Source organism: Mus caroli, chromosome 1 (assembly GCF_900094665.2).
Source record: "Mus caroli chromosome 1, CAROLI_EIJ_v1.1, whole genome shotgun sequence".
NCBI lineage: Eukaryota > Metazoa > Chordata > Mammalia > Rodentia > Muridae > Mus > Mus caroli.
This window is the reverse complement of record NC_034570.1, coordinates 154,205,933-154,230,923: the sequence shown is the minus strand read 5'-3', so window position 1 is coordinate 154,230,923 and position 24,991 is coordinate 154,205,933. Positions and strand designations below refer to the sequence as shown.

General features: G+C 40.4%; 1 protein-coding gene and 1 pseudogene across 1 annotated transcript; one reads left to right on the top strand and one right to left on the bottom strand.

Annotated features, from left to right (window-relative positions):
* Window positions 1-906: 906 nt before the first annotated feature.
* On the bottom strand, window positions 907-6,471 carry LOC110296342 (annotated as a pseudogene).
* A 51-nt stretch (window positions 6,472-6,522) lies between these two features.
* Mettl11b (methyltransferase like 11B) lies at window positions 6,523-23,627 on the top strand. Its single transcript, XM_021175022.2, has 4 exons — window positions 6,523-6,883; window positions 15,013-15,188; window positions 21,679-21,928; window positions 22,595-23,627. The coding sequence occupies exons 1-4, from the start codon at window positions 6,730-6,732 to the stop codon at window positions 22,864-22,866; spliced, it is 852 nt and encodes a 283-aa protein (XP_021030681.1). The 5' UTR covers window positions 6,523-6,729; the 3' UTR covers window positions 22,867-23,627.
* Window positions 23,628-24,991: the final 1,364 nt, after the last annotated feature.

The following is a 24,991-nucleotide window of genomic DNA, read 5'->3' as shown; positions in this document are numbered from 1 at the left end:
CTATCTCTGATAGGCGGCTCTGCTCTGGTTGAATGGGCGGTGGGAACCTCTACCCCTTCTCCTGACCTTGTTTCAGAGTGTTTTACTCAGAAGTCACCGCTCCAGCAGGTATGAGGACTAAGTTTTGTGTCTATCTGCCTTTATTTGCATGACTATTTAATGAAAACAGCTGCCTTTGTGTAAGAGACAAATAAAGAGAATAATCTATGGTGCTTAGCTGCAGGCTTAAGCATTGCCAGGACTACATAAGTGCTCAGCGTTCTGTTCCTGGCAGAGTAGTTTATCACGTGTTTGTTTTCCTGTTAATGCCAACGTGCTTGGGTTGAGAGGTGTGTGTTAGTCATGGATCTAGCTTATATGAGGAAGGGGGCCAACCCTCACCTTGGCAGTAAATAAATTAAGTAATTTAATTAAATAAGTAATTCATTACAATCGATAAATCATTGTACTTTTAGATGTTTTAAGTTTGTATGCTTAACAACTAACAAATATCATATCTTTGCAAATTGTAGTTCATGTAACGCCATGGTTTTACGATTCACCCAGATATATGGTTAGCAGTAGAGACTATTATATACAGAAGGCAAGGGCAAGTTGCCAGTCACTGGGCTTGAGTCAGTCACTTAAGATCCCTGAGCCATTTACAGATCCAGACAGTTTTTTACTTGAGAGTACCTAGAGAGGCCAAGTGGCTGGTCTGCCTTTATTTAGTAAAAAAAAATCTTTATTTAGATTAAAAGATTCTTTATTAAAAAATCTCATATACTTTTTGGCTGTTCAGGTAACTTAATCAAGCATGTGTAGTTGTTTTGTTTTTTGGTTTTTACCCCTTTTTTGTTTGGATATAGCTGTAAATTTTTCAGATATAGTTGGATATAGGAAATCTGATTTTTGAAGCCTTGATATTCAGGGTGGATGGAAAATATGAATTTTCATATTTATGAGGTTCAACAACATAAGATAGGAAAAGAACACTTTACATTCTCCAACCACAAGGCTGAGCTCAGTGGAGCAGATCAAGTGTGAGCATTTATAGCTCTCCTTCCAGGTGTCGTCATCTGACGGCTCACTGCTGTTTCCGTGTCCAAGTCCTTACACTCGGCAGTGTAAGTGCTTCTCCGAGGGGAGAACACTCTAGAAGCATGGCTTTGCAAGAATGGCTATTCTATTCTTTCCAACCCATTTCTTTAGAACTGCTCTGTTTTCAACATGGAACGCCTTGAGTTCATCCTCTGTGAGCGGAAGGCAGCTCTCATCATTTTGAGGATATTCCTGCCTTCCCACTGCCTTTAATAACCTGTGCTCTGCTTCCAGAGAGTCGGGCAGGACCTCCTGTTCTTCTACCCTGGGCAGAGAAAGACCGTTCCGAAGACAACCTTGTTCTCCGTTTTCCTTCGGTTCAGGTGTGTGGCTGCTCTCGCCTCCCACTGCCCGGCTCTGCCTCACAGATTGTCACAGGCTCTACTTTCTAAGCAGTCTCCATTTTGTTCATCCTTCAGAGTCTTCAGGACCTCACTCTTCCTGTTCTTGGTTCAGCCGATCTGGTCTATTTGGTCAGGAGAGAAGAAACTGAGCTCAACCAGAGGGTTAGTACTCTTTGGGAGAGTTTAGATCTGCACTGGCAGCTAGTTTAGTAACAGAAACTGGCAGACTCCCAGCTAGAGAAAAGGGAGCTGGATTTGCGTTCCAGTCTGTAAGCTTTCCATGTGTTGGGTTTAGAGGGAGGTGGCGCAGGCTTAGGCACCAAGTTCTTACAGCCACTCAGGACCATAGTTGACATTTTTCCCTCCAATTTGCGTGGTGGGATCCTGAATTGCTGAATGTAGCAGAAAAGGCAGAAGCAGGATTCTCTTTGAGGGTTGCTTGGCTACTAGGTGGATTTTCCCATACTCCAGAAGGGGTCCCAATACGTCTGCATGGCTGATTCTGTTTGCCGGCTTCTGGATTCAAAGAAGGAAAGTCTTCCTCTCTGAACCACAACTTTTCTACGTTATCATCCTTTTTTTCCCCCTAATCTCTGTTGGTGTTTTTATCTTGAATGCCACAGCCTTTCCAGGAGTGGAAGCTGCCATTCCAGTGTAACAGTAAAGCACTGTAAGAGAGCGTCTTTACAAGCAATCCCAGTGGCAAAATATCCCCAACAAAAGCCTTCAAAACACAAATCTCACTATCTTACCCAACTGCTGAAAACAGAGTACACCCTCTCAGAGGCAAAGGGGGAGGGGTAGGGGGTGAAGAACTCTTGCAGGGGGAACCTGGACCGGGTCGGAGGGGGCACCATTTTCAATGTAAATAAATAAAACAATTAATAATAAAAGAGAAATCTTGTTTTGTTCTTTTGAGAAAAGAATCCAACAGAAACTTCATCTATTTTTCCTGCCACAGAGTAGGAGCTCTCAAGGCAAATTTCTTGGTATAAGTCTCCTAACTATATACCTTCTTTCTTGGTCTTCACTATTTATACATTCAAAAAAATTATAAGTAGAAAAGATGAGGGTCAAGGAGAAAGAGAATTCCAAAATGAGGGGTTTTTCTTATTAAATGTTGGTGTTTCACTTGGTCTCCTCTTTCCCAAAGTCATTTTCCTTCTCTGCCTGGAAATTAGATGGCTGTGGTAGACTTGAGGTGTATACATATTATATAACCTTATTCATTGGTGGGAATGTAGCCAAGGATGGTGTGGGGCAGCAACAAATAGAGTGTTTCAACCGTAAGAGAAAAACAATCACTGTAAGGGAGCAAATTCAATTTTAGCTGGAGACTAGGAGAAAGTCTCACAAAAATCTAATGTGACCCATAGAAGCAAACTAAGTGGACGAAGCCGTGAATTACTCTTTCACCCTATTTAGAAATTATAGGTCTATAATATAAAGATATAAGAACATTTAATAATCCTTGTCCAGATATAAAAGCATATAATTCATAGTGAATAATTGTCTCTGTAAACACTGAAAAATCTTGCCAAGATCAACTGTTAAAGAACCAATATGAGTACCTGGAGTCAGTTAGTTCTCTCCGAAGACTAGCATCTTACTAAGGCTAAGTGTCAGCATCCTGCTGGATACTGACAAACACAGTTGACAGAGGAAAAGAGTATGTGTGCTTACTGGCCCAATGAGCACAATCCATTGTGATACAACTTGTCATAGGCAAAGTTCATACCCACAATTGGACTGGAGAGATGGCTCAGCGGTCAGGAGCACTGACTGATCTTCCAGAGGTCCTGAGTTCAATTCCCAGCAACCACATGGTGACTCACAACCATCTGGTGTGGGCATCAGATGCTGTCTTCTGGTGTGTCTAAAGACAATGAAAGTGTACCCACATACATGAAATAAATAAGTAGATCTTAAAAAAAAAGTCGGGCGTGGTTGCTCACACCTTTAATCCCCGCACTTGGGAGGCAGAGGCAGGCAGATTTCTGAGTTCGAGGCCAGCCTGGTCTACAAAGTGAGTTCCAGGACAGCCAGGGCTATACAGAGAAACCCTGTCTCAAAACAAACAAACAAACACAAACAAACAAACAAAACAAAAAAACCTCTACAATTGAATTACAAAACTCCACACATGCAATGTGTGTGTGTGTTCACATCCACACCAGTGCACACATTCTAGTAGCAGACTCTCTAAGATGGCCTTAATTTTCTCCTGAGTTTTCCAACAACTGAACTGTTGCAGCCCGACCAACAGTCCGCAACGTGAACGGTTCAACTGAGGATGGCAGCTGGAGCTGAAAAGAGAGGAAGCTAGACGGGGAGGGAGAAGAAATGAGGCCAAGGCAAGATCATCCTGTTCAAAGCCCAATTTTACTAGTTTCGACATCCAGTTATAAAGGAAGGGGGAGGGAACCCGATTTCCCGCTGGTCGGGCCGCAACACTGGACAATTTAAAGAACACATGAACAAACTCCCATAGTTCACTTCATTTATATTTCTCTCCAGTTTTTAACCACACTGACTGTAATGCACCCCTTCAGTATGTATGTGGTGAATTTCTTGACTATAACCTAAGTATAGTCAGATAGACAGTGTGCTTTGGAGACCTGCAACTCATTACTGGCTTTCTACCAATGATTGTAATGACAATGGCTAGCAGTTATTGAATATGTGTGCTAAGCACTCTCATGTTTTAGATCGAGTACTTATTTAGTACCTGCATCATATATAACATAGCATTATCGTTGTCTTTGTATTACAAAAGAGGAAGGCTCAGAGACACTAAGAAATTAATTTGCCAAGGTTACCTTATATGTATGTCAGGGGAGAATTTTCAACTCAGTCATATCTGTTTGATCCCAGTAAATATACTTTCTTGGGGCTAGAAAAATGGTCTAGCAGTTATGAACATGTATGTGAAGAAGACTTGACTTCAGACTCCAGCACCCAAATCAGGTAGCTCAAAACTGTAAGTCTAGCTCCAGGGACTTTGACACCCCTTTCTGGATCTGTCTGTACTTGCATATGCACATACCTATATCTATATGCACACATGTATAAGCACACACAAGTCAAGCATGTCCATCATGTAGTCCACATGTAGCTGAGGATAGCTATGAATTTGGACCAACACAAAATTGTAAATCTGCTTTAAAATCTTATGAGATATTTTTGATTTTTTTGTAGCTCTATTGTACAATTCTCAAATGTGAACTTTGTAAAAGTCAATATATTGTTGCAACACCAAAAAGTTAGACATGCGCACATCCTTATGAAAATTTAATGGCGAAAAATTATTTGAGATTATGTAGACAGGATTTCATTTGCCAGGCCAGGAAATCCTAGCTGGCATGAACGATGACAGACAGCATGGCTGGACCTTTATGGAAAATATGGAATGCCATCTCTCAATAGGCCCAGGCCTGAGAGAAGTACCTGTTCATGAATGGCAAACTGTGGGAAAGGAAAATTGGTAACAAACTGGGTTCCCAGCAGGTCCTGAAGCCAGGGATGGAAACACTGAAACCAAACTTAACGGTTTTGCCTTCTGTCCTGACGGTAGGAAAGGGGATATAGGAAGATTGGAAGGTGAAAGAAGATGATTAGGATACAAAGCACACTTCTGGAGACTATGGCTCCGTTTCACATTACATGGGTGATGGTAAGCCATCCAGGTCAGCCTATCATCAAGGAAAGAAGATGACAGGAAGGCAGGAATAATAAGTGGAGGAAAGTGGGGGTGGAATTACAGGTGATGTGTTTGTGTCCCCTTGAAACACTTAGGCTAAAATCCCAATGCTTAAGGTCAAGCAGTTTGGAGATGACAGACTGAGACAGTAATCAGCAGGGAACGTGGGATCTTTCCAAGTGAGGATAGTGCCCTGTTAAGATGTGAATAAAGGCTTGACTGCAAGCTCTGCTCCCTCACATGTGAGCATGCGACAGGAAGAAAACAGTCAAGAACAGAATTTTCAGTAGGTACAGCATGTGCTGGCACCTTGATCTTGTATTTCCCTGCCTCTAGAACTATGAGAAATAAATGTTTATTGTTTAAGCCACCTACACTATGTAATGTTATGGCACCACAAACTAAGTCAGAAGTCATCTCAAGAAGCTGTCTACTGTAATGTTTCTATTGTATATAGGGTCAGTGGGAGCACATGTATAGGGACAATAGTGTTATGTACTATAAACAATGAACAATAAAGAAGATAGATAGATAGAAAGATAGATAGATAGTGTGTGTGTGTGTGTGTGTGTGTGTGTGCGTGCACACATGTGTGCATTATGCATGAGAAGACATGTTTTTGTTAAAGCATACAATGGTCTTGTGGTGTCTCCAGGGAGTGTTGGTGCCAGGGGAATCTATGAGCATCTAGACTTTATTATTACTGTCTCCTACAGCACAATCTATTGGCTGAATCAGAGGTAATGGGGTCTCTGATATAGTCAAAACAGTTTGGCCTCTAGAACATGGAACATCATGGAAAAAGCAGAGAAATGAGTTGGAGAGACGAAGGATAGTACATAAAACACAAGGGAACTTAAAAGGAAAATCATATTCATAGTAGACAGGAATAAACAGACTTGAATGAATAGGCGTTGCTCAGAACAAGTTAAGTGGAGGAGCTTGCTGATAGAGGAGGGTATATAATTTCAAAAACAGGCTTTCAAATAATTGCTCCTCTGGAAGATCCTTAAACACTGGAAACACATATCCACCTCCATAAAATGATTTGAGGGGAAAAAAAAGTGTCCCGATGAAAGGAATGTGAGTGGCTAGGACGGCTTTGAAGGGCCCTTGTAATTTGAGGATTCAGTGTTCCAGGAGCAATGGAAATCAGGGAACAGGACCTCCTGCAAAATATTCACAACTCTTTGAAATGGAAATTAGGCTGTTCCAATTTCAGAATCAAATTAAAGCAAGTATTCAGGGTGTTAGCAGGCAGCACTTGAGCCTGTTTGAAGCAGCCCAGGAGGGAGGGAAGCGTGCTTTTACCCGGATGAAGCAGGATCTCATGCAGTCTGTTTCCATCTTTACTTTTAGCACCTGCTGGCTTGGAGTGGTGTCGCGCAAGCAATCAGACGGTGGGGTGGATGTGCCAAGAGCCTGACCTCCCCATGTCTGCTACCCCTCCCCCTACAACCCATGACAGCCTGTCCTGATATAGATGGGACCTGGGACTGGTTTAAAATGACAGGCTCAAGTTCTTTGAGGAAGAGAAGACTAATTCAAAGGAGCAGCCAGACAAGCGTCCTTTCTCTGCAGGAATAATTACTATCCCCCTTCACCATGGCCCACCTGGGAGCCCATTTTGCCTTTAGATCCCGTTGGCAGAAGACCGACGACGAACTCTGTCGTCATAGCATGTCCTTTATCCTACACAAAGCCATTCGCAATGACTTCTTTCAGAGCTACCTCTACCTGCTGGAAAAAATTCCCTTGGGTAAGTGAGTTAGAGCTGGTAGAGGAGGGACAAGAAGGAACTTGATGAGTTGTGTGAAGTTGTGGGAAGGCTTGGAGAGACATAGGGCAGGGGGCTTTTCAGCTAAGGAGGACCCAGACCAGTGTCAGTGGGTGAAATGCTTCAGTGACATTCTTTTATGGAGAGGGGAAGATGGAGTGCCACCTGGCAAGGCTGAACTCTATTTCAGGGTTTTCATGGCCCCTTAGGCATAGTGACTTGCTGCTCTAGGGGGAAGTTGAGGGACTACAAGGTTTAGAGAAACTCAATTCTTGAGTTGTCAATGTTGTGTTTTGCTCAAGTTGGAAAGTTAGGTAACTCAGAGTTGAGACTATTCATGTTGTGTTAAGCAAAAATTGAAAACAGATATTATGTGATGAGGGATCAAAATATGCATGCATGAATGTGTAAGTATGGTGGTGAAGGTGTGTGTGTGTGTGTGTGTGTGTGTGCGCGCGCAGTCTGTTCTGCTCTATGTCACAAGTATCATCAGAGAACTGAAGAAAGCTGATTGTAGTTTGTATTTTTGATATCAAGGGATAGTAGTCTGCCTTCATTTTTGGTTTTCCCTTCAGTTTCAGGGAAATGGGACAAGAGAGCTTATCAGGTATGCTTGTAGAATGCTTTTTCAACCTGTGTGAAGGTTCAAACTTCAGGACCCTCTAACCAGCACTAAAGAGGAAACAACTTATGATTAAACTGTGAAGTACCCTCTTCCTGCCTCTTTGATTTATATTTTCTCCCAGTGAAAACAAGAATGCTGTTTCTCAGTCTTGGTCTGTTTGCTTAAGGTTGGCTGAAAGCCCCATTGTGTACTTGCTTTGGTCCCAGTTTCCTGCTGTGGAAAGAACTACCTCGTTCTTAGTGTTACATTCAAGAGTCTGGATGTTAGCAGCCATCAAAGTCTTAGTTTATAAAATTACTTCTGAGAGGTTTTAAATTCTAGTCCTGTAGGTATGCTCATCTTATATTTACACAGCTTTCATATGAAAATATGTCCAGCTACACTACGTGTAAATATCACTCCTCTTTCCCTCATTTCCCTATATCTTCCCTACAATTTTATTTTCTAAGTGAAAGAAAGAAAATTCAGAGCTGTGTTATCTGTTTAGAGAGAGTGACACCCAAGCAAGCTGAAGATATCTTCCATTATGATAAATGTATCACCGTCATCCTAAGGGGGAAATAAAAAACAAAAACAACTGGGCTGATCATTTGGAAAGTTATTGCCCTGGTACCTCCAGATACGGGCAAATCACATACTTCTGGGGACAGTCTATGGGGGACAGTTCAATAAGAGTCTTTGGCAACACTGTGTCATTTAGACTGGAGAAAGCTATGAATTGTAATAGCTGAGAAAAGATTCACTAGTGGACAAATGACAGACAGACTTTAAAATGGTTACCAGACAGAAAAGGAACTTATTTCTAAATGCAGCGGTAAATCAGATAAGAATAAGACAATCTCGGCTCAAAATTGGATGAGAATTAGTTTGAAGTAGTCTACCAATTACATTTGGTATTAAATATTTTGTCTTGTTTTTGTTTCTTTGAGACAGGGTTTCTCTATGTAGCCCTGGCTGCCCTGGAACTCTCTCTGTAGACCAGACTGGCTGAGAATTCACAGAGCTCTGCCTGCCTTTGACTCCCTAGTGTTGGGACCCACTGCCTGGCTATCTTTTCTAATGTAATTAAAATGTATCTAATCTAATGTAATTATTTTGATTATTATTATTATTTTTTTTTTTTTGTTTTTTTTTTTGAGACAGGGTTTCTCTGTGTAGTCTTGGCTGTCCTGGAACTCACTTTGTAGACCAGGCTGGCCTCGAACTCAGAAATCCGCCTGCCTCTGCCTCCCAAGTGCTGGGATTAAAGGCGTGCGCCACCATGCCAGGCTTATTTTGATTTTTACAGAGGTTTTATTTTTGTCCATTTTTCCTCCTTCATGATTGTGTGAATTTGCAAAAACTGATATTTCAGACAAAATAGTCCAAGGAAGCCCAAAATAAAATGTAGGGAAATTTATAGCATTTCTGCTTAGGCTTAGAGTTTGGGTCCACTTTTCAATCTCTGTTCTTGCCTCAACAGTGACTTCTGAGAGGCTGGGAAAGTTCCTTTAATGAGTGCAACTGGAATAAAATCAGTTTACTCCAGGCCAAAGTCAGATTTATCATTACTCAATTCTCCATAAATGAACACTCATTGTCTCTATTCTGGTAATTCAGCGTGGGTATTAGTTTTCTCTGAGAATTAGTAAGGTGGTTGTATCTACAATACGTCTGTGACAACAGTAACAGAGGTTACTGGTATTAGCTGGTATGGGTTAGGCTCTGCTGCAGTAACAAATAGACAGATATCATTGGTTACACCCATGTTTTTACTCTTGATATCATTTTTGACACATCTTATAGGAATATAGGGATCCAGGATGCTCCAGTCTCCATCAGCCAGATAACACTCTTCACCAAGGCAAAGGAGAAAAGATGTGAATAAAGATGTAGCTGGTCTGGTAGCTTTAAATACATTAGCCCCAAATGATATGCATTTCATTTGTTTATAATCTATTGCCCAGAAATATAAGATTATGCGTGATGTTCATGTATATATAATCATTAAGTGCTTCTGTTCAGAAAATCCATTGCTGTTTAGAGATGGTTCCATCAGACACTTCTTTCTGATCAAGCCAGTCATATTCTGGGCATGAGGCAGTCAGAGAATTACAACTGAATAAGTGTTATGGTCTTAGACTAGTCAAGCTAGAGAAGTGATCTTTTTGCAAGTTAAATGCCTCTGAGCATCATTTTCTTCAAAAAGGTAACAGGGGATCTAGGAGAATCACATGCAGTATACATGCAAAAGCCATCAGTTTTCAGTGGGTGTTAGATTTTCTTGCTTCCCCTGTGCCAGACCTCTTTAATGTCACCACTTAACTTTTTTTTTTTTTTGAGCAGGAATTACCAAAGACGATAAACTTAATATGTGCAAGTTTTCAGGCTGTAGCGGATATTATGCCTTTTAGGTTGGAAATAAAACAGGCAACTGAGATGCTGCCTCCTGGGCCCACAGCAGTGTTTTTAGTGTTTGGCGTCCCTTGTCCTTAATGACTTTAAGAGTTCATAAAAACGAAAATAGAACCTTTTTATAAAAAAAAAGTGAGGGGACCCTTCCTGTAGGGTCTGCACAGAGGGTTTGTTGTTTAGGGATAATTATGGAAAGAACTGTGGTTAACCAGTCTTTTGATTCCTTCTTCCCTTTCCCCTACCCTCCAATCGGCTGTCTAAGGCAGCCAGTCTTGCTCCAGTTCACTATGTCATAAGATCTGTCATGGAAGCCTTCCCTCCAGCATCCCTGCCTAGCTTCAGTGATGTATGAGACATAAAGAACTGAAGTGTTCAATGGAAGGTGAAGCAATGCTGTTTACCTTAAGAGACTTCCGGAAAAGGGCAGAGAAGCATTCTACTCTTAGCATTTTACGTTTTTAGAAACCTCAGTTCATCGTTACAGCATCCTATTTAGTGTATTCTTAGCTTCCATAACTTTTATTTGTAGAACTAGGCACAGGAGGCAGACGGTATGTGGGGTGGTATGTGGTAGGGCAGGATTAAAGCCCAGGCATAAGTATCTCAGCCCCCTTTTGAGCTGTTAGCTATCCTAAGTGAATGGATGCTCAACCAAAGTGGGCAGTGAGGTGAAATTTTCCACATATATTTTTCAGTTTGAGAACAATAGAAAGCATTGCCTATGAAGAAAACTGACTTTCTGTGGGGATCCAGATGGTGAGCCACTGAGTAGGTTCACATAACTCAGTGACATCAGCTTGCAGTTCATTTGGAGATTTGGGTTGAAAAGTTTTCTAAAGATGGCCATTTACAAACAGGAATTGGTGTAAGAAAAGATGTTAGTGTAAGTCTTTAGTTTGTTATAAGTTCTTCAAGGGACCTGTACATAGCCCAATTGGAGATGTTCACATAAATTAACTATCAGTAATGTTCTAGCACAACCACATTTTTTTTCCATACATGAAAGAGAGCAAATGTCAGTTGTTTTATTTGGAGTCTGGACCTCCTGGACATCGTTATTCAGAAATGGTTCTGGGTGATCTTGCAGAAGGACCACAACTTTGCTTAACACAAAAACTTTGTTCAAGTGGGCAGACAAGTTCAAACTTGTCTTGACTTGCTGCAATACGTCTTTTGCTAAGTGAAACAGTTCTACTAAGCCTCATCCTTTCAGTACTCCCCTGAGTGATCACTCATTCTAGTCTTCTAAAATATTAAGAGTCAATCTTACAGGATTAAAAGAAACAGTGTGAAACTACCCAGGATAATTCCCAGCACATAGGAAGTACTCAGTGTGCATCACTTCCCTTCTATCAGGAATTCCTGCTAGAAGAATAACTTTGAGGAAGCTTAAGGGCAGTGGCTGCCTATTCACTGACATGATTAAAAGAGAGACTTACTAAAAACATTTTCATGAAAACACTTAGAATTATGAATTCAGCATACAGCTCTTTAGTATAATTAATTTTAGTCATGTGAATGGCATTAATACATGATTCATTGCACAATTAAGATCATCAAAATATGATGTATGAAATTCTTAAAGAATTAATTAAATAGCATATTTAAAAATTTAAAATCCGCCGGGCGTGGTGGCGCACGCCTTTAGTCCCAGCACTCGGGAGGCAGAGGCAGGCGGATTTCTGAGTTCGAGGCCAGCCTGGTCTACAAAGTGAGTGCCAGGACAGCCAGGGCTACACAGAGAAACCCTGTCTCAAAAAAACAAAAAAACAAAAAAACAAAACAAAACAAAACAAAACAAAAATTTAAAATCCTTGTTATTTTTGTAGTGCAAATGCTAAAAGGGCATTTGCCTCTTTAAAGAAATGAAGGAAAAATATCCCCTTTTTTCTTACCTGGTGCAGTTTCAGGTCAAAATGTAAGATAACAAAGCAATGGGTATTGTATTCACACAGAACTGGGATCCAATCTCACTATTTTCTTCTATAGAAAGTAAATGTAACATTTATCTTACATTGTCAATGGGGTATATTTCTTGCCTGTATTTATATTTACCAATTAATAATATGGGTAAAGAAATAGATGCCATTTTTTGACGTAGTCTCTATAGAAAACTATTCTCAAAATTTACAGAGGCATTGCAATTTTGTGACAAAATACCACTACATGAATTTTCACAGTAAAAAGACACGACTTAGGCCAACATGAATGCCTCAGGAGTCATTAGAAGCAGAACCTGGGATTGGCCATGACACCTCATATATCTTTCTTAGAGAAACGCATCTGTCAGTTAGGTGAAAATGAGACCTCAAGCCTCGAACCATAAAAGCCCACCTGGTGAAGCCGAAACCTGCTGAGCTCTGCGTTGACTTGAAACCAAAATGTTGCTGATGTAATGAACCATGCCCATTTCTAGATTAAGGCACTTAATATACCCTACCAACTCCTCGGTGACTTAAGCATTTGATGACGACTATGGCGAATTTGCTGTTTTACATGGATCAGAAACATTGAGTGGGGTCAGCGAGACGGTTAGGTCGGTGAGTAAAGGTAGTAGTTGCCAAACCCAATGACCCGAGTTTGACGGGACCCAGGTGTTGGGATGAGAGAGCTGACTCCTGAGGGCTATCCTCTGATCTCCATACATGGATTCTGTAGCACAATGTCTCCAAGAGAGAGAGAGAGAGAGAGAGAGAGAGAGAGAGAGAGAGAGAGAGAGAGAGAGAGATTGGGCCCTGGCCCATCCATAAGCTTACAACAGCATTCATTCCCGAGAAGACCTTCTGAATTGTGATATTCTAGCTTGATGTTTTGAGGACTCCAGAAGAATTTGGAATGCTCATAATGTTGGAGTGGTGATGCTTGAATTTTATATCTCTGTTGAGTTTATTAGCATTTCATATAAGACTTTACCTAGGGAAGTGAGGGAAAAGCTAGGTGCTAGGTCAGCAGTTCCTATTGCTTTGGAGCCTGTGTACTTTCAATTTTATATTATCTCATTCAGTAGTCAGTTGTGTACCAATGCTTTAAAAGATTTGTATTTTAAAATGAACATTCATGTGTAATAGTTAATATACATTGAGGAGACCATACATAATACGGTTGGTCTCCAGAAAATTATCTAGTCTTTAGAAACTGACTCCTTATAACTTTCAGAAAATCCATGCTCTGTCCGTGGTGACCCAAACATTAGTTCCAGTGCCTTCAAGTTGGAAAGTCTGAACCTAACTCTACAATGAGAGCACAGTCCTGTGCATACGCTATCTACTGCAGTTTTGAACTTTTAGAATGAAAACTTGGGAGTATGTAACTGTTGACTTTAGAATCAAGTAAGGCCCTGCTCTACTGGTACAGTCTTTGCAGTCGTCTAAAGAAAAGCCAATGTTCCCAGGCAAGGCTAAATGTTACTCTTCCTCTGACTCCCTCTACTTAAAAAATTATGTCATATTTTGCTTTGCTTCATCTCATAATAATAGCATGTTTGAGCCATTGTATATTGTACCTAGAGCTTTCAACCATATTTTATTTCTGATGACTATGAGCTAAAACATTTTTTTTTGTGGAATTTTACCAATGTGTCCTAGATTCTTGGCTTACATTTTCTATTGGCCGAACTCCAGCCTCTAATTTCTCTTGCAGTACGGACAGTTTTATGCCTGATCTGATAAGCAGTTGTCACTCTCGGATTTCTTTTCATTGGATTCCTGTGTTAATGACATCATCTTTCTGTATGCACCTCTTGATTTTATCATTTGCTGGGTTGGAATACAGCTTCAAGAAACTTCTGAAAAATGAATTCGTAGGAAGTAAATACTCTCACAGTTCACCGAACGTTAAATTCTGCTTCAAAACAAATGTTCCTCAGAACACAAATGCCACTAAAGTGCATTCAAGTCTTCCTGATGAAATGCGTTTTATTTGCTTAATTTCAGCTCTTTGTTTTGTAAAAGATCCCAGTTAAACTGACTCTGACACAACCAAAAGGAGCTTTTATTTATAGGTGTGTCCCTGGTAGAGGCAATATTTCTGCATACTAATACTAATACATTATTGTTTAGCTAAAATTCAAATAATTTTGAGTCCTGTATTTTTATTTTCTAAATATGGCAACTCAATTTAAAGGTCAATTATTTTTTCTTTCCAAATGACATTACAGCCCTTTTCTTATTATTTCTGTTTTCATATTTAAATGTAGCTGTAAATTTGCATTTAAAGAAAGTCCATCCTTCCCAGCACTGGTTAGATCTTATGATTTCTTTCAGCTCTAGAATTTTCCTTCTGTTTGATAGTTTTCTTCCTATAGCTGTAGAGCTTTAGACATTCTAAACTTTCTAAGTGTTTTGTTTGGGGGCCTTATGGATTAGGGCATTTTAAAAAATTTGACCTTAAGAATGTTTTGAGAATATCATACATAAGTACTGTATTTGAATAGAGACATACTTGTATATGTACTGCTTTTGAAGAAGTGAAACACAGGGCTAAGCAGGAAGAATGAATGAGAAAATTTCCATAAAGCACTCAGAACTACGAGATCACACTTAGCACCATGTGGTGAAGTTATTTTTCCATTGTACAAAATACTGTAAGACTATTTTGATAAGATGGTAAGTCATGCTTATTGAACTAGCTATTCAATTGTGAAAATTTAAAGTCAAAGTGATTTATAGATATGGTTCCTGAAGATCATAGGGTTTAAATAGTTTTCTCCATGTTCTGTTGCATGCCAATCTCTAGGCTAGAACTCAAATGCAGACATTTCTGATTTAACACCATTATCCATGCTGGGCATGGCAGTACAGATCTTTAATTCCAACAGAGGCAGAGGCAGGCAGATCTATGTGAGTTTGAGCCAAGCCTGGTCTATATAGCAAGTTTCAGGGCAGCCAGACCTGCACAGGGAGACCTTGTCTAAAAATCAAATCAAATCAAATCAAATCAAATCAAATCAAATCAAATCAAATCAAATCAAATCTATGCCTTTACTTCTACAACATAAGTTCATGAAGTTTTAAGAAATTCATTACATTGTTAAAAAAACAAGCCTGTTATACCATATACATTTTAATAACCTTTGACAATATTTTCTTCGCAGTAAAATTGTATGCTTTAACAAGCCAAGTCATTGATGGTGAGATGCAGTTCTATGCCAGAGCCAAACTTTTCTACCAAGAAGTACCAGCCACAGAAGAAGGCATGATGGGAAATTTTATTGAACTATCCAACCCAGATATCCAAGCCTCTCGTGACTTTCTTAGGAAATTTGTTGGGGTGAGTTTTCTTTCTTTTTTTTTTTTTTTTTCGAGACAGGGTTTCTCTGTGTAGCTCTGGCTGTCCTGGAACTCACTTTGTAGACCAGGCTGGCCTCGAACTCAGAAATCCGCCTGCCTCTGCCTCCCGAGTGCTGGGATTAAAGGCGTGCACCACCACGCCCGGCGGGGTGAGTTTTCTGACTGATGCTGGAATAAAGGGCCAAGACCTGGTAAAGTCTAAGCTCACATGATCCTGTGTTGTTAAAGCCATGTAACCCAGCTGAGTGGTCAGCCGGAAAGCCTGTTTTAAGATGTTTAGAGAGATGGAGTTCAGCAAACCCTGGGCTTATGCACTTGGCACTGTACCGCTGTAGTAGCAGCTAATCTTGTGTGCTTGGGGGAAGGTGAGCTAGAAGTGCAGACATTACTGTATGAGGATTACAGAAACATCTTCTTCAGCAGCTCAGAGGCAAACAGCTGACAGCAGACTGCTGAGAATTCATGCGTGCTTCAGGGAATTTCAGAATGATTTATAAAGTCTCTAAAATACATATCAAATATACTAGGAAATGAATACATGCTTATATTCAGTTGCAAAACCAAGGATGAGAGAATCCTTTTATGATTTTTTTTAATACACAGTTCAGCTTGTTACCTGAAAATATGTGATTATTTTATTATTCAGGATTTGACTGGACCTCTTCCGTTTTATAGAAGAAATTTCCAAGTCGTATAAAGACAAGATGGTAGAATGTAAGAACCAAAGTCCTAAGCTTTATAAGAGTATCATGATTCTCCTACCTAATGTATAAACACCCCTGGGCATGTTACTTACATATATTTAGCTTTAGTTTTCTCATCCATGGCTAGAGAATAACAACAGAATCTGTCTGGTGGAGTAAAATGAAGGTCAAAGAAGACTAGAGTTGTTAGGCACTTCAGTTCATGAACAAGATGAGCATAAAAGAAATCTAATGTGTCTATTACTAATAATACCATGATGTCTTATCGTGAATTCATCACACATCATATGACTTAATTTGCTTTCAAGTTGTCTTAATCCACACAATAGAGCTGCTGGTGGTCTCACTGAAGAGGAAACTCCTAATTGCAAGCAAAATTTGTTGTAATTCAACACAACGTCCTTTGACTAAAATGTGGGTGATGTTTTACTTTGGTGAAGGAAGTACTAGCAATGCTTAGCTTTAGAGTCATGCTGTCAGCTTTCTCAGAAGGATAGCCTGAAGACTACCCGTGGTGTTGAAGGGAGGTTCTATTCCCTCTAAGCCTCCCTGCTGCACCTTGTATCTGAGTTGCGAATCTGGGAGTAGAGATCTGTGGTCAGGATGAGATGTCTACCAGACCCATTGTCTATGTGATGTAAGTTACAGCCACAGAAATCTGAAAAGTGGAGAATTTATGGCATCATGGATATTTTCATGTCAGAAGAATCTGCAATAGTTCTAAACTAGAGCCAATGACTGACTTCATGACAGCCTTATTCTAAGTAGGTGAGTTGGCCAAGCCTTTCAGGAACACCATCAGTTTACTCTTTATAATGCAAAGGTAAGGACTGGTATCAGGTCCTCTTCTCTAGTTGTGGAAACTGAGGCTTAAAGGGATGGAAGAAATCCTTAAGATTGCACACAGTTAGTATCAGTCCAGCCAGGTTGGTCTTACACCAAATTCCTTGCTCTCAATCACAATGTATTTTCGCCCCATTTGTTTCATGAAGAAGAAAAAAAAAATCCCTGATTTTTGATCACAGACTATAGACTTCAACCCTCCTCTCTTCTGCCCTAAGCAGTCCCTCCTGCTTGCCTCATGGTGAGGCCAACTTTGATCCAAGATACTTCAGAAGCCTAGCTTGTAATCCAGCTGCCTTGTCACTCCATGAGGACTGCCAAGCTGACCATGGGTAGTCTGGTCAGACAGAGCCCATAATCATGCCTCTGGACCTGGGAAAGGAAACATTGCATGCTTGCATATTTATGTTGGAAAAGAGGCAGGCTGCTCCTTTCAAATACAAGAGCCCTTCTTAGTAGACAAGGCTCATTGTAAAGCTGTGACCTTGAACTAAGACCAAATAGTCTGCTTAAAGGAATGCTATTTTAGTACTTTGACCTTAAAGATCTGCTAAATTAGTATCTAGGTCAAGAAACAGGGAGTTAGGGGATATGAGTATGTGACACGATTTATTTGTGTGTCAACTGGGAAAAGGCAGACTGTTTAATCTAAAGCTTTGCTTTCCTTTCAACACCAAGTGACAAGGGACAGTGGGAAAAGCTGTTTCGTCTGGTTGCAAATGGATTTGCTTTAGACAATCCACAAATGGCACCAGGATGAAGGCAGCATCCCTGATAACTAGTAGGATAAAGTGGTACTACATGAGACGGGTTGGGCATTTGGCGTGTTTGTCTTCTTGGATAGTTGCTAGAGATTTGATGAGAAGAATGATGAGATTTGGTTTGTAGGGCATGACTTTTATACAGCACTGTGAATCACACGCATTTTAGTTTTCAGATTCACTGACTGGTCTTAAGATAATGCTGTGCAAAATAAAACAATTAGGCATGTTAAAAACAAAATCAGCAGAAGGAAAAATGCTTTTTAAATTATCTTATACGAACCCATAGATAGGAACTTAACAATGAATGAAAGTGGAAATAAAAGTCACCTTGTTTTGAAATCACACACGGTGTGAGACTGTACTCACATTTGTTCAGGGCATCCGATTTCAGTCCACTCACAGCTTCTGCAGTCATCGCGCTGCAGAGGTGAGAGCAGATTCAGAGATCAGTCTTTAAATATCCCTTCTCAGAGGTGCTGCCTGTGAGTGACAGACAGAAAGAGAATAGCACTGCCAAGTCAGGGGAGGCAGTGCCAACCACCCAGGACAAAACAGAATAGAGCAACAAGGCAGTGGTCAGAGAGGCTGCACCTGGGTGAAAGGAGCATTTGTGTCTGTTTAGTAAAAGTTTCAAGGATAGCTGTAACCAAACATCAAGTGCCTGAATTGAGGAGACAGAATTGAAGAGGGTGGAGAAAAAAAATCCTTTAGGGCTCTGATTCTCAACCTGTGAGTCGTGACCCCTTGGGAGGTAACATAATCAAATATCCTGTATATTTGGATATGATTATTAGATTATGATATTATTAGATATGATTATTATGATTCATAACAGTAGAAAAATTACAGTTATGAAGTAACAAAATAATTTTATGTTTGGGGCCACTACAACATGATATTAAAGGGTCACAGCATTAAGTAAGGCTGAGAATCGCCATTCTGGGAAGTTCTAGTTTGAACATTTCAGCTCAGTTTATTTGTATAAAAGGCAGTGGGACTAAATATCATTCAGTTAAAAGCCTAAGCTTTTGCCCACATCCTCTAAGGGCTTCCTTGAAGAATCACAGGGAGGCCGAGAGCAGGGCCTCTTCATGAACTAGCTTCATATTATCTGTTTATTGAACAAAAACGTGTTCCGCAACTTCAATCTTGAGATCTCTTAGCTCTCTTTTTCCATGGGTTTACTTCTCTCTCTTTGGTAACTAATTAGTTAATTTATTCATTTTTATGTACCAATATCAGACCTCCTTTCCTCTGGCAGCTTCTCCCCCAGTTCCTCCCTCCACTTCTCTGAGTAAAAGTAACAGTAACTGGACGACTAGGTGCATCCTCTCTCACTGAGGCCAGACAAGTCGACACAGTTAGGGGAACAGGATATACAGGCAGGCAACAAACTCAGGGACAGCTCTTGCTCCAGTTGTTGGGGAACCTCATGAAGATCAAGCTGCACATGTGCTGTTTATATGCAGGGAGCCTGGGTCCAGTCCATGCTCGGTCTTGAGTTGGTGCTTCAATCTCAGGGAGACCCCCAAGGATCCAGGTTAGTTGACTCTGTTGGTCTTCCTGTGGAGTCCTTGTCCTCTTGGGGTCCTTCAATACTTCCTCCAACTCTTTCACAAGATTCTCCAAGCTCCATTTAGTGTTTGGTTGTGGGTATCTACATCTGTTTTGGTTAGCAGTTGGGTAGAACCTCTCAGAGGACAGTTATTCTAGGTTCCTGTCTTCAAGCATCAAAGAATATCATTAATAGTGTCAGGGATTGGGTCTTGTCCATGGAATGGGTCTCAATTTGGGACAGTCATTGGTTGGCCATTCCCTCTGTCTCTGCTCTTTGTTCCTGAACATCTTGTAGCCAGGTCACATTTTTCAGTTGAAGGTTTTGTGGGTGGGTTGCTGTCCTTATCCCTCCACTGGGAGTCCTGACTGGCTACAGGAAGTGGCCACTTCAGGATCCATATCCCCTATTACTAGTAGTTTTAGCTAGAGTCAGCCCCATATCCTCCCTGCCCCTGCGCCCCTGTCCAATGTCTCTGGCATGTCCTGGAGATGCACCCCGCTCCGATTTTCATTGTCTCTCTCCCCTGCTCTCCCCACACCTGATCTCCTGGCCCTGCTCCTCTCCCCATCTCCTCTCCCACCCAGTTCTCTCCCTCCGCCCATTTCTGATACCTATTTTATTTCCCCTTTGGAGAATGATTCAAACAGCCTTCCTTGGACCCTTCTTGTTATTTGGGTTCTTTAGGTCTGTGATTCCACTTCTAAAGCCACTTGTTCCACAAATGAGATCAGCATGACCAATAGAGCTACTCAGAACCAAGCAATGCCAGGAAACAGTTTTAATGAGAACCTCCTATTGAACCCACCAGTTTCTATTAAAGTCATTGCTGATAACTTTATAATAACCACTCCATATTTTCTCCTTTTGTGATTTTATATAAAAGATTATGACTTTCACAAGACTTTAAATCAGTCATATTTATGTTATATATACTTGAACAAGAGAGGAGCCCAAGTGAACTCAGAGATGGGAAGCACATGGTGGTGTCCTACTGCTTCGCTTCTTAGACTCAAGGTGGAAACTGCTGATCAAGATCAGCCATAGATTCCTTTCCTGCTGAGTCTGAATGAAGGCTTTGAGTCCCTTCAACTGTATCACATTAAGGGCTCCTAACAAAGGAGCCAGCCTTAGCACTGTAGGCGATCTTCCTACTGCAGTCTGGGTTTGGTTCAGACGGTTCCCACACGCACACTGGTTCTTGCCATTAGCTACGTATTACTAGAGACTGGCATTTTTCTCATCTCCAAAAGGGGAATCATCATCAGCATCATCTTACAGAGGCTTCTTCTGACTGTTGTAATTATTATGGCTATAAAGAGCATGTGACAGATAAATACTCATTTATTGCAGCCCTTGCTCCATTTGAGAAGACATTATAATTGCCCCCTTTGCCCTTGTCATTGTGCCTCTCTAGCATAAGGGAAGCCCCTTAGATGTACTGGAAGGCATATATATATATATATATATATATATATATATATATATATATATTTAATGTTTCCTTCTGCTCATATTTGCCTTTGATCTGTAGCCAACTCTATTTCTCATCCTTAGTTCCTGAGAAATCAAGAGTAGGCTTTCTCTGTAAGATCTTGATTGTTAGCTCCAAGTATCCCATTACTGTAATTTCTAGTGCAAACCTATTCAGCAGCCATCCTAATCATGATGAATAATTTAGACCAGCTGAGTTTTTCTTCATAAATCCAAAGCTTTACTTTAATTGTATAGAAGCAATTTTGAGAACATTTATATTAGCTAACTTCTCCGTTATCCACCACCTCCCAAATCCCTTTCCTAGTTAATTTAATGCATAGCCTTACTCAAAGTTTTTTCCAGTAAACATATCGTTTCCTGTACAAAAATAATAATAAAAAAACCTTTCAGCATTAAAGGAGACACAGACTGAAAGGATTATCCTTTATCCAGATGTCTGTGTTGTGTGTTGGCAGAACTTTATTTACAGTACAATCCTGGTGAGACAGACAGAGGGACAATGGCTATTCCTCAACTGGGGTCTCAAACTTTACCACCCAAAGAAAAGGACTAAATGATTCTGAGTCTCAAAATCCAGGTTAGAAAAACTGTAATTCCAATCACCCCAGCAGGAATTTGAATGTTTTCATGAAGTGCATGTCTAGAGCAATCATGAAACTCATCAGAAGTCATTGATGGGCTCTACCCCACCTCTGCATTTTTCCAAAGTAATAACCTATTGTTTACATCCATTTAGCTGCAATGCTCATAAAAGCTATTCTTCAGAGTTCTTCATGGCTCACTTCTTGGAGAAACTTACCTTGAATTGGAAGCCAAGATAATAGTTTGTGATTCTTGTTAAAGAGATAAATTTGGCAAAACCAAGCAGAACTATAAATATTTGGGGTTGGGGGGGAGGGGAATAATGAAATGTTCTCTCTATTGATGCAGTAATAGATACTTATCTATAAACACGTGTACAACAAATACGTTGAGTCATACACATAAATGAAACATTTTATAGTCTAAAATTGAGCCAAATAAACTTATTTTAAAGAAATAATTGTAATACCGAGACTCGAGGTGAGTCTCTGTCCTTGAAGTGGCCCACAAGGTATTTTTCTGCAGGGGCCAGGGAGAGCGGGAACTGGCTGCGCCTTGGACTGCGGTTCTGGAATAGGAAGGGTCAGCAAGCACGTCTTGTTGCCTGTTTTCAGCAGTGTTGAATTGGTGGACATGATGGAATCTTTCCTCCTTGAAGCCCAGAGCTACTTGCAGGTTAACGAGGACAAAGTTGAAAGTTACCACTGCTACAGCCTGCAGGAGTTCACGCCCCACTTAGGGAGATATGACGTCATCTGGATTCAGTGGGTCTCAGGTCAGTGTTGCACCGCATAGCTTCCGCCCTTCCCCATTTCCTCCTTAGGAAAGGTGACACTTGGGACTTACAACACTTTTTGCTAGCTCTGGCTGTCATGTGAACTCCCAACAACTCTGGGCCCCCGAAGTTCTCTTAACATTGCTGCACAAACTTGGCAATTCTTACCCCTAGGGATGGAGCTGGAGCTTAGGAACAGCCTACATCTTTGCAGAAATGTAAATACTTGAAAACATTGGACCCATAAATGGTTAATCCTCATTATTTATTGGTAGAACTAAATGTTCTGAGACTTAAATCCTTAGGAAATGAAACAGCAACGAATTATATTCTCTCTCTCTCTTTCTCTCTCTTTCTCTCTCTTTCCCACTCCCCCCCCCACACACACACACCACAAACCCAATTGTGTTGTGTAAGGACATGAAATAGCTCTGGGGGGAGGGCAGTAGTGTCTAGTGCCTATTAGGTACACAGTCCAGGTAGCATGATAAAAATACAAAAGAATAAAACCCCTAATGTTTTCAAAGTCTCTTGCAACTAAAACAATTCAAGCTATTAAGCAATTTGTATGAGTATACAGAGGACTGTTTTGATTCTTACCCTTGTTTTCCTTCCAACTCACTGCCCTCCTGCTCCGTTTCTCTACCAATCTGACCCTACTTGCAGGGTACCTGACTGATAAGGACCTTCTTGCATTTCTTTCCCGGTGTCGAGATGGCCTGAAAGAAAATGGTGTTATCATACTGAAGGACAATGTGGCCCGGGAGGGCTGTATCTTTGACCTGTCTGACAGCAGTGTGACTCGGGACATGGACATCCTTCGAAGCCTTATTAGGAAGAGTGGACTGGTGGTTCTGGGCCAGGAGAAACAAGAAGGTTTCCCAGAGCAGTGTGTTCCGGTGTGGATGTTTGCACTGCACAGTGACAAGCTCTCTTGATCAGCAGTGGGGATGAGCCACCAGACTGAACGATGGTGCTTCAGAATTGGGTGTATCTCCCAGGCACCCTGTGTGATGGAGACAGATATGGAAAGAAGGGATACAATGCATGTCTAGAATGATTGATGATGTAGTATGTACGAGCTCTTGCTACCATAATGCACACACTGTGATGTGTGCACGTTTAGATGCATACTCCCTGTAAGGAGACGTTCACAAATGCTGTGGATTTTTCTGAGAGAAGGAGTCAAACAACAGGATGGTGCTTTAATAAGGTGCTTGTTTACACACACCTTCACTGCACAAGTGTGTATATGAAGACCTGAGAAAGAAATGATGCTTATAAATAAGAGTCTGCGTTAGTCACTGAGGATTTGTGTTTACAATCTATCACAGAACAAGAGTGGAAAGTCTAGACCTCTCTTTCTGTTCCTCTATCAGCTATGTTACACTTTCTTCCTCTTTGCTGTTACAGTGTCTCTTGAACAAACATCTTGACCTAACTAAGAAGGGACTGGTTAAATAACCCCATGAATACAAGTCTATTAATTTTGTCTTTAGCTCGTTTTTTGGCAGAAAAGGTATATGGTTTCTCTTTCTATTTTGGGTCAGTTTTACTACCAATGATGTAATATGGATGTAATTTGATAACTAATGCTTGCATTACCATGATGTGGAAGTGTCTCCTTTCAGGAGAAAATGTTACACACTCAAGTTTCACTCCGACCATATAAGTAAATGTTGTCAATGATCTAATTTTAGCCACTGGCTTTCAACAGTGCCTGCTTCTTTGCATCTGGTCCTCATTCCTTGAATGAAATGGATGTACCTTGAGAGAGAAACATCAAAAGAAACAGGCAAATGAAATGATGCATACAGTACAGACTGATGTAGCTGGGTTCACAAAAGACATTGGTTTAAATAAAATAATCTAAAATCTTTCAAAAGGAAAAAATGAAATTCAGTTTTCATTAGCATAATGTTTAAATATGACTATTTTGTCTTCAAAACACTTCAGCACCTTTATGTTAAAGCACAGTAATATGTCTTGACCCTGAAATTCAATTAAACTAAGAAGATCTACTGCATAGCTATGATAACAGCACAGAAAACATATTTTTTAAGTCATAGCTCTAGAGTAACAGAAAATTGTTACAGAATATGATGAAACTAATAATAATATAAAATAATAAAAACTATAAAATTTAACAACAACAACAACAACAATAAAACTGTTACAGAGTATGACAAAACTCCATTTCACCCTTCATAAGTTTTGTAATAAATTAGCAATACCTTTTTTTTTTTTTGAGACGGATTCAAAGGATTTCTTTTATACCAGCAACTTAAATTCCTTTATCCCTTCACTTCTACATTTTATGACTGGCATTCACCAATCTTCCTTGTTAGGAGTTTTTAGAGCTTATTGTGTAAAGACAATTGCCTAATGGATACCAACAGATGATGGTTAACTCTGTTGAGTCTTAGAGGTTGATATTAAACCAACCAGTCCTCTTTCTCTTGCTGAATCAAATCATTAACCATTCTACCTAAACATGTCTTCTGATTTGTCTTACCCTGAAAAAGTTCCTGAATTCTTTATGTGTCCTTAATTTAGCCAAGAGAAAAATTGATGGTGAACATTGTCACCAGCAGCTCTGTGTATTGTTAGTAACAGGCATGAGAGAAAACTAACAACAAAATCAAAACCCAAAGCAGTACTGGTACCAGGGGACCATAACCAGATCAAGCTGTCTTAATAGGTCATGTTAAAGTTCGGATGTGTTTTTGAAAGAAATAAGAATAAGATTTGTTTGGAGGTTGCCAGCAAGGGACTTCCTTTTCTGGTCTGGTCCGTATAATCATAGAGCCAATGGACTTCCAGTGATACTCAGGTCAGGTCCTTCAGTCAAAGGAAGCAATCCACACAGGCTGCTTATGTTCATCTGCACATCTGGAAGCCAGTGGTCTAGTTGGTAGTTTACTTTATCTCCCAAATACCTTCATAGTCCAGCTGCCTCCAAATCAACTGGAGAACTTCATCAGTAGAGATTTCCCAGCTCCCATCTGCGTTTGTTTCTAGGACGCAGGATCAGATTATTTGCAACTATTTTATTACATCATT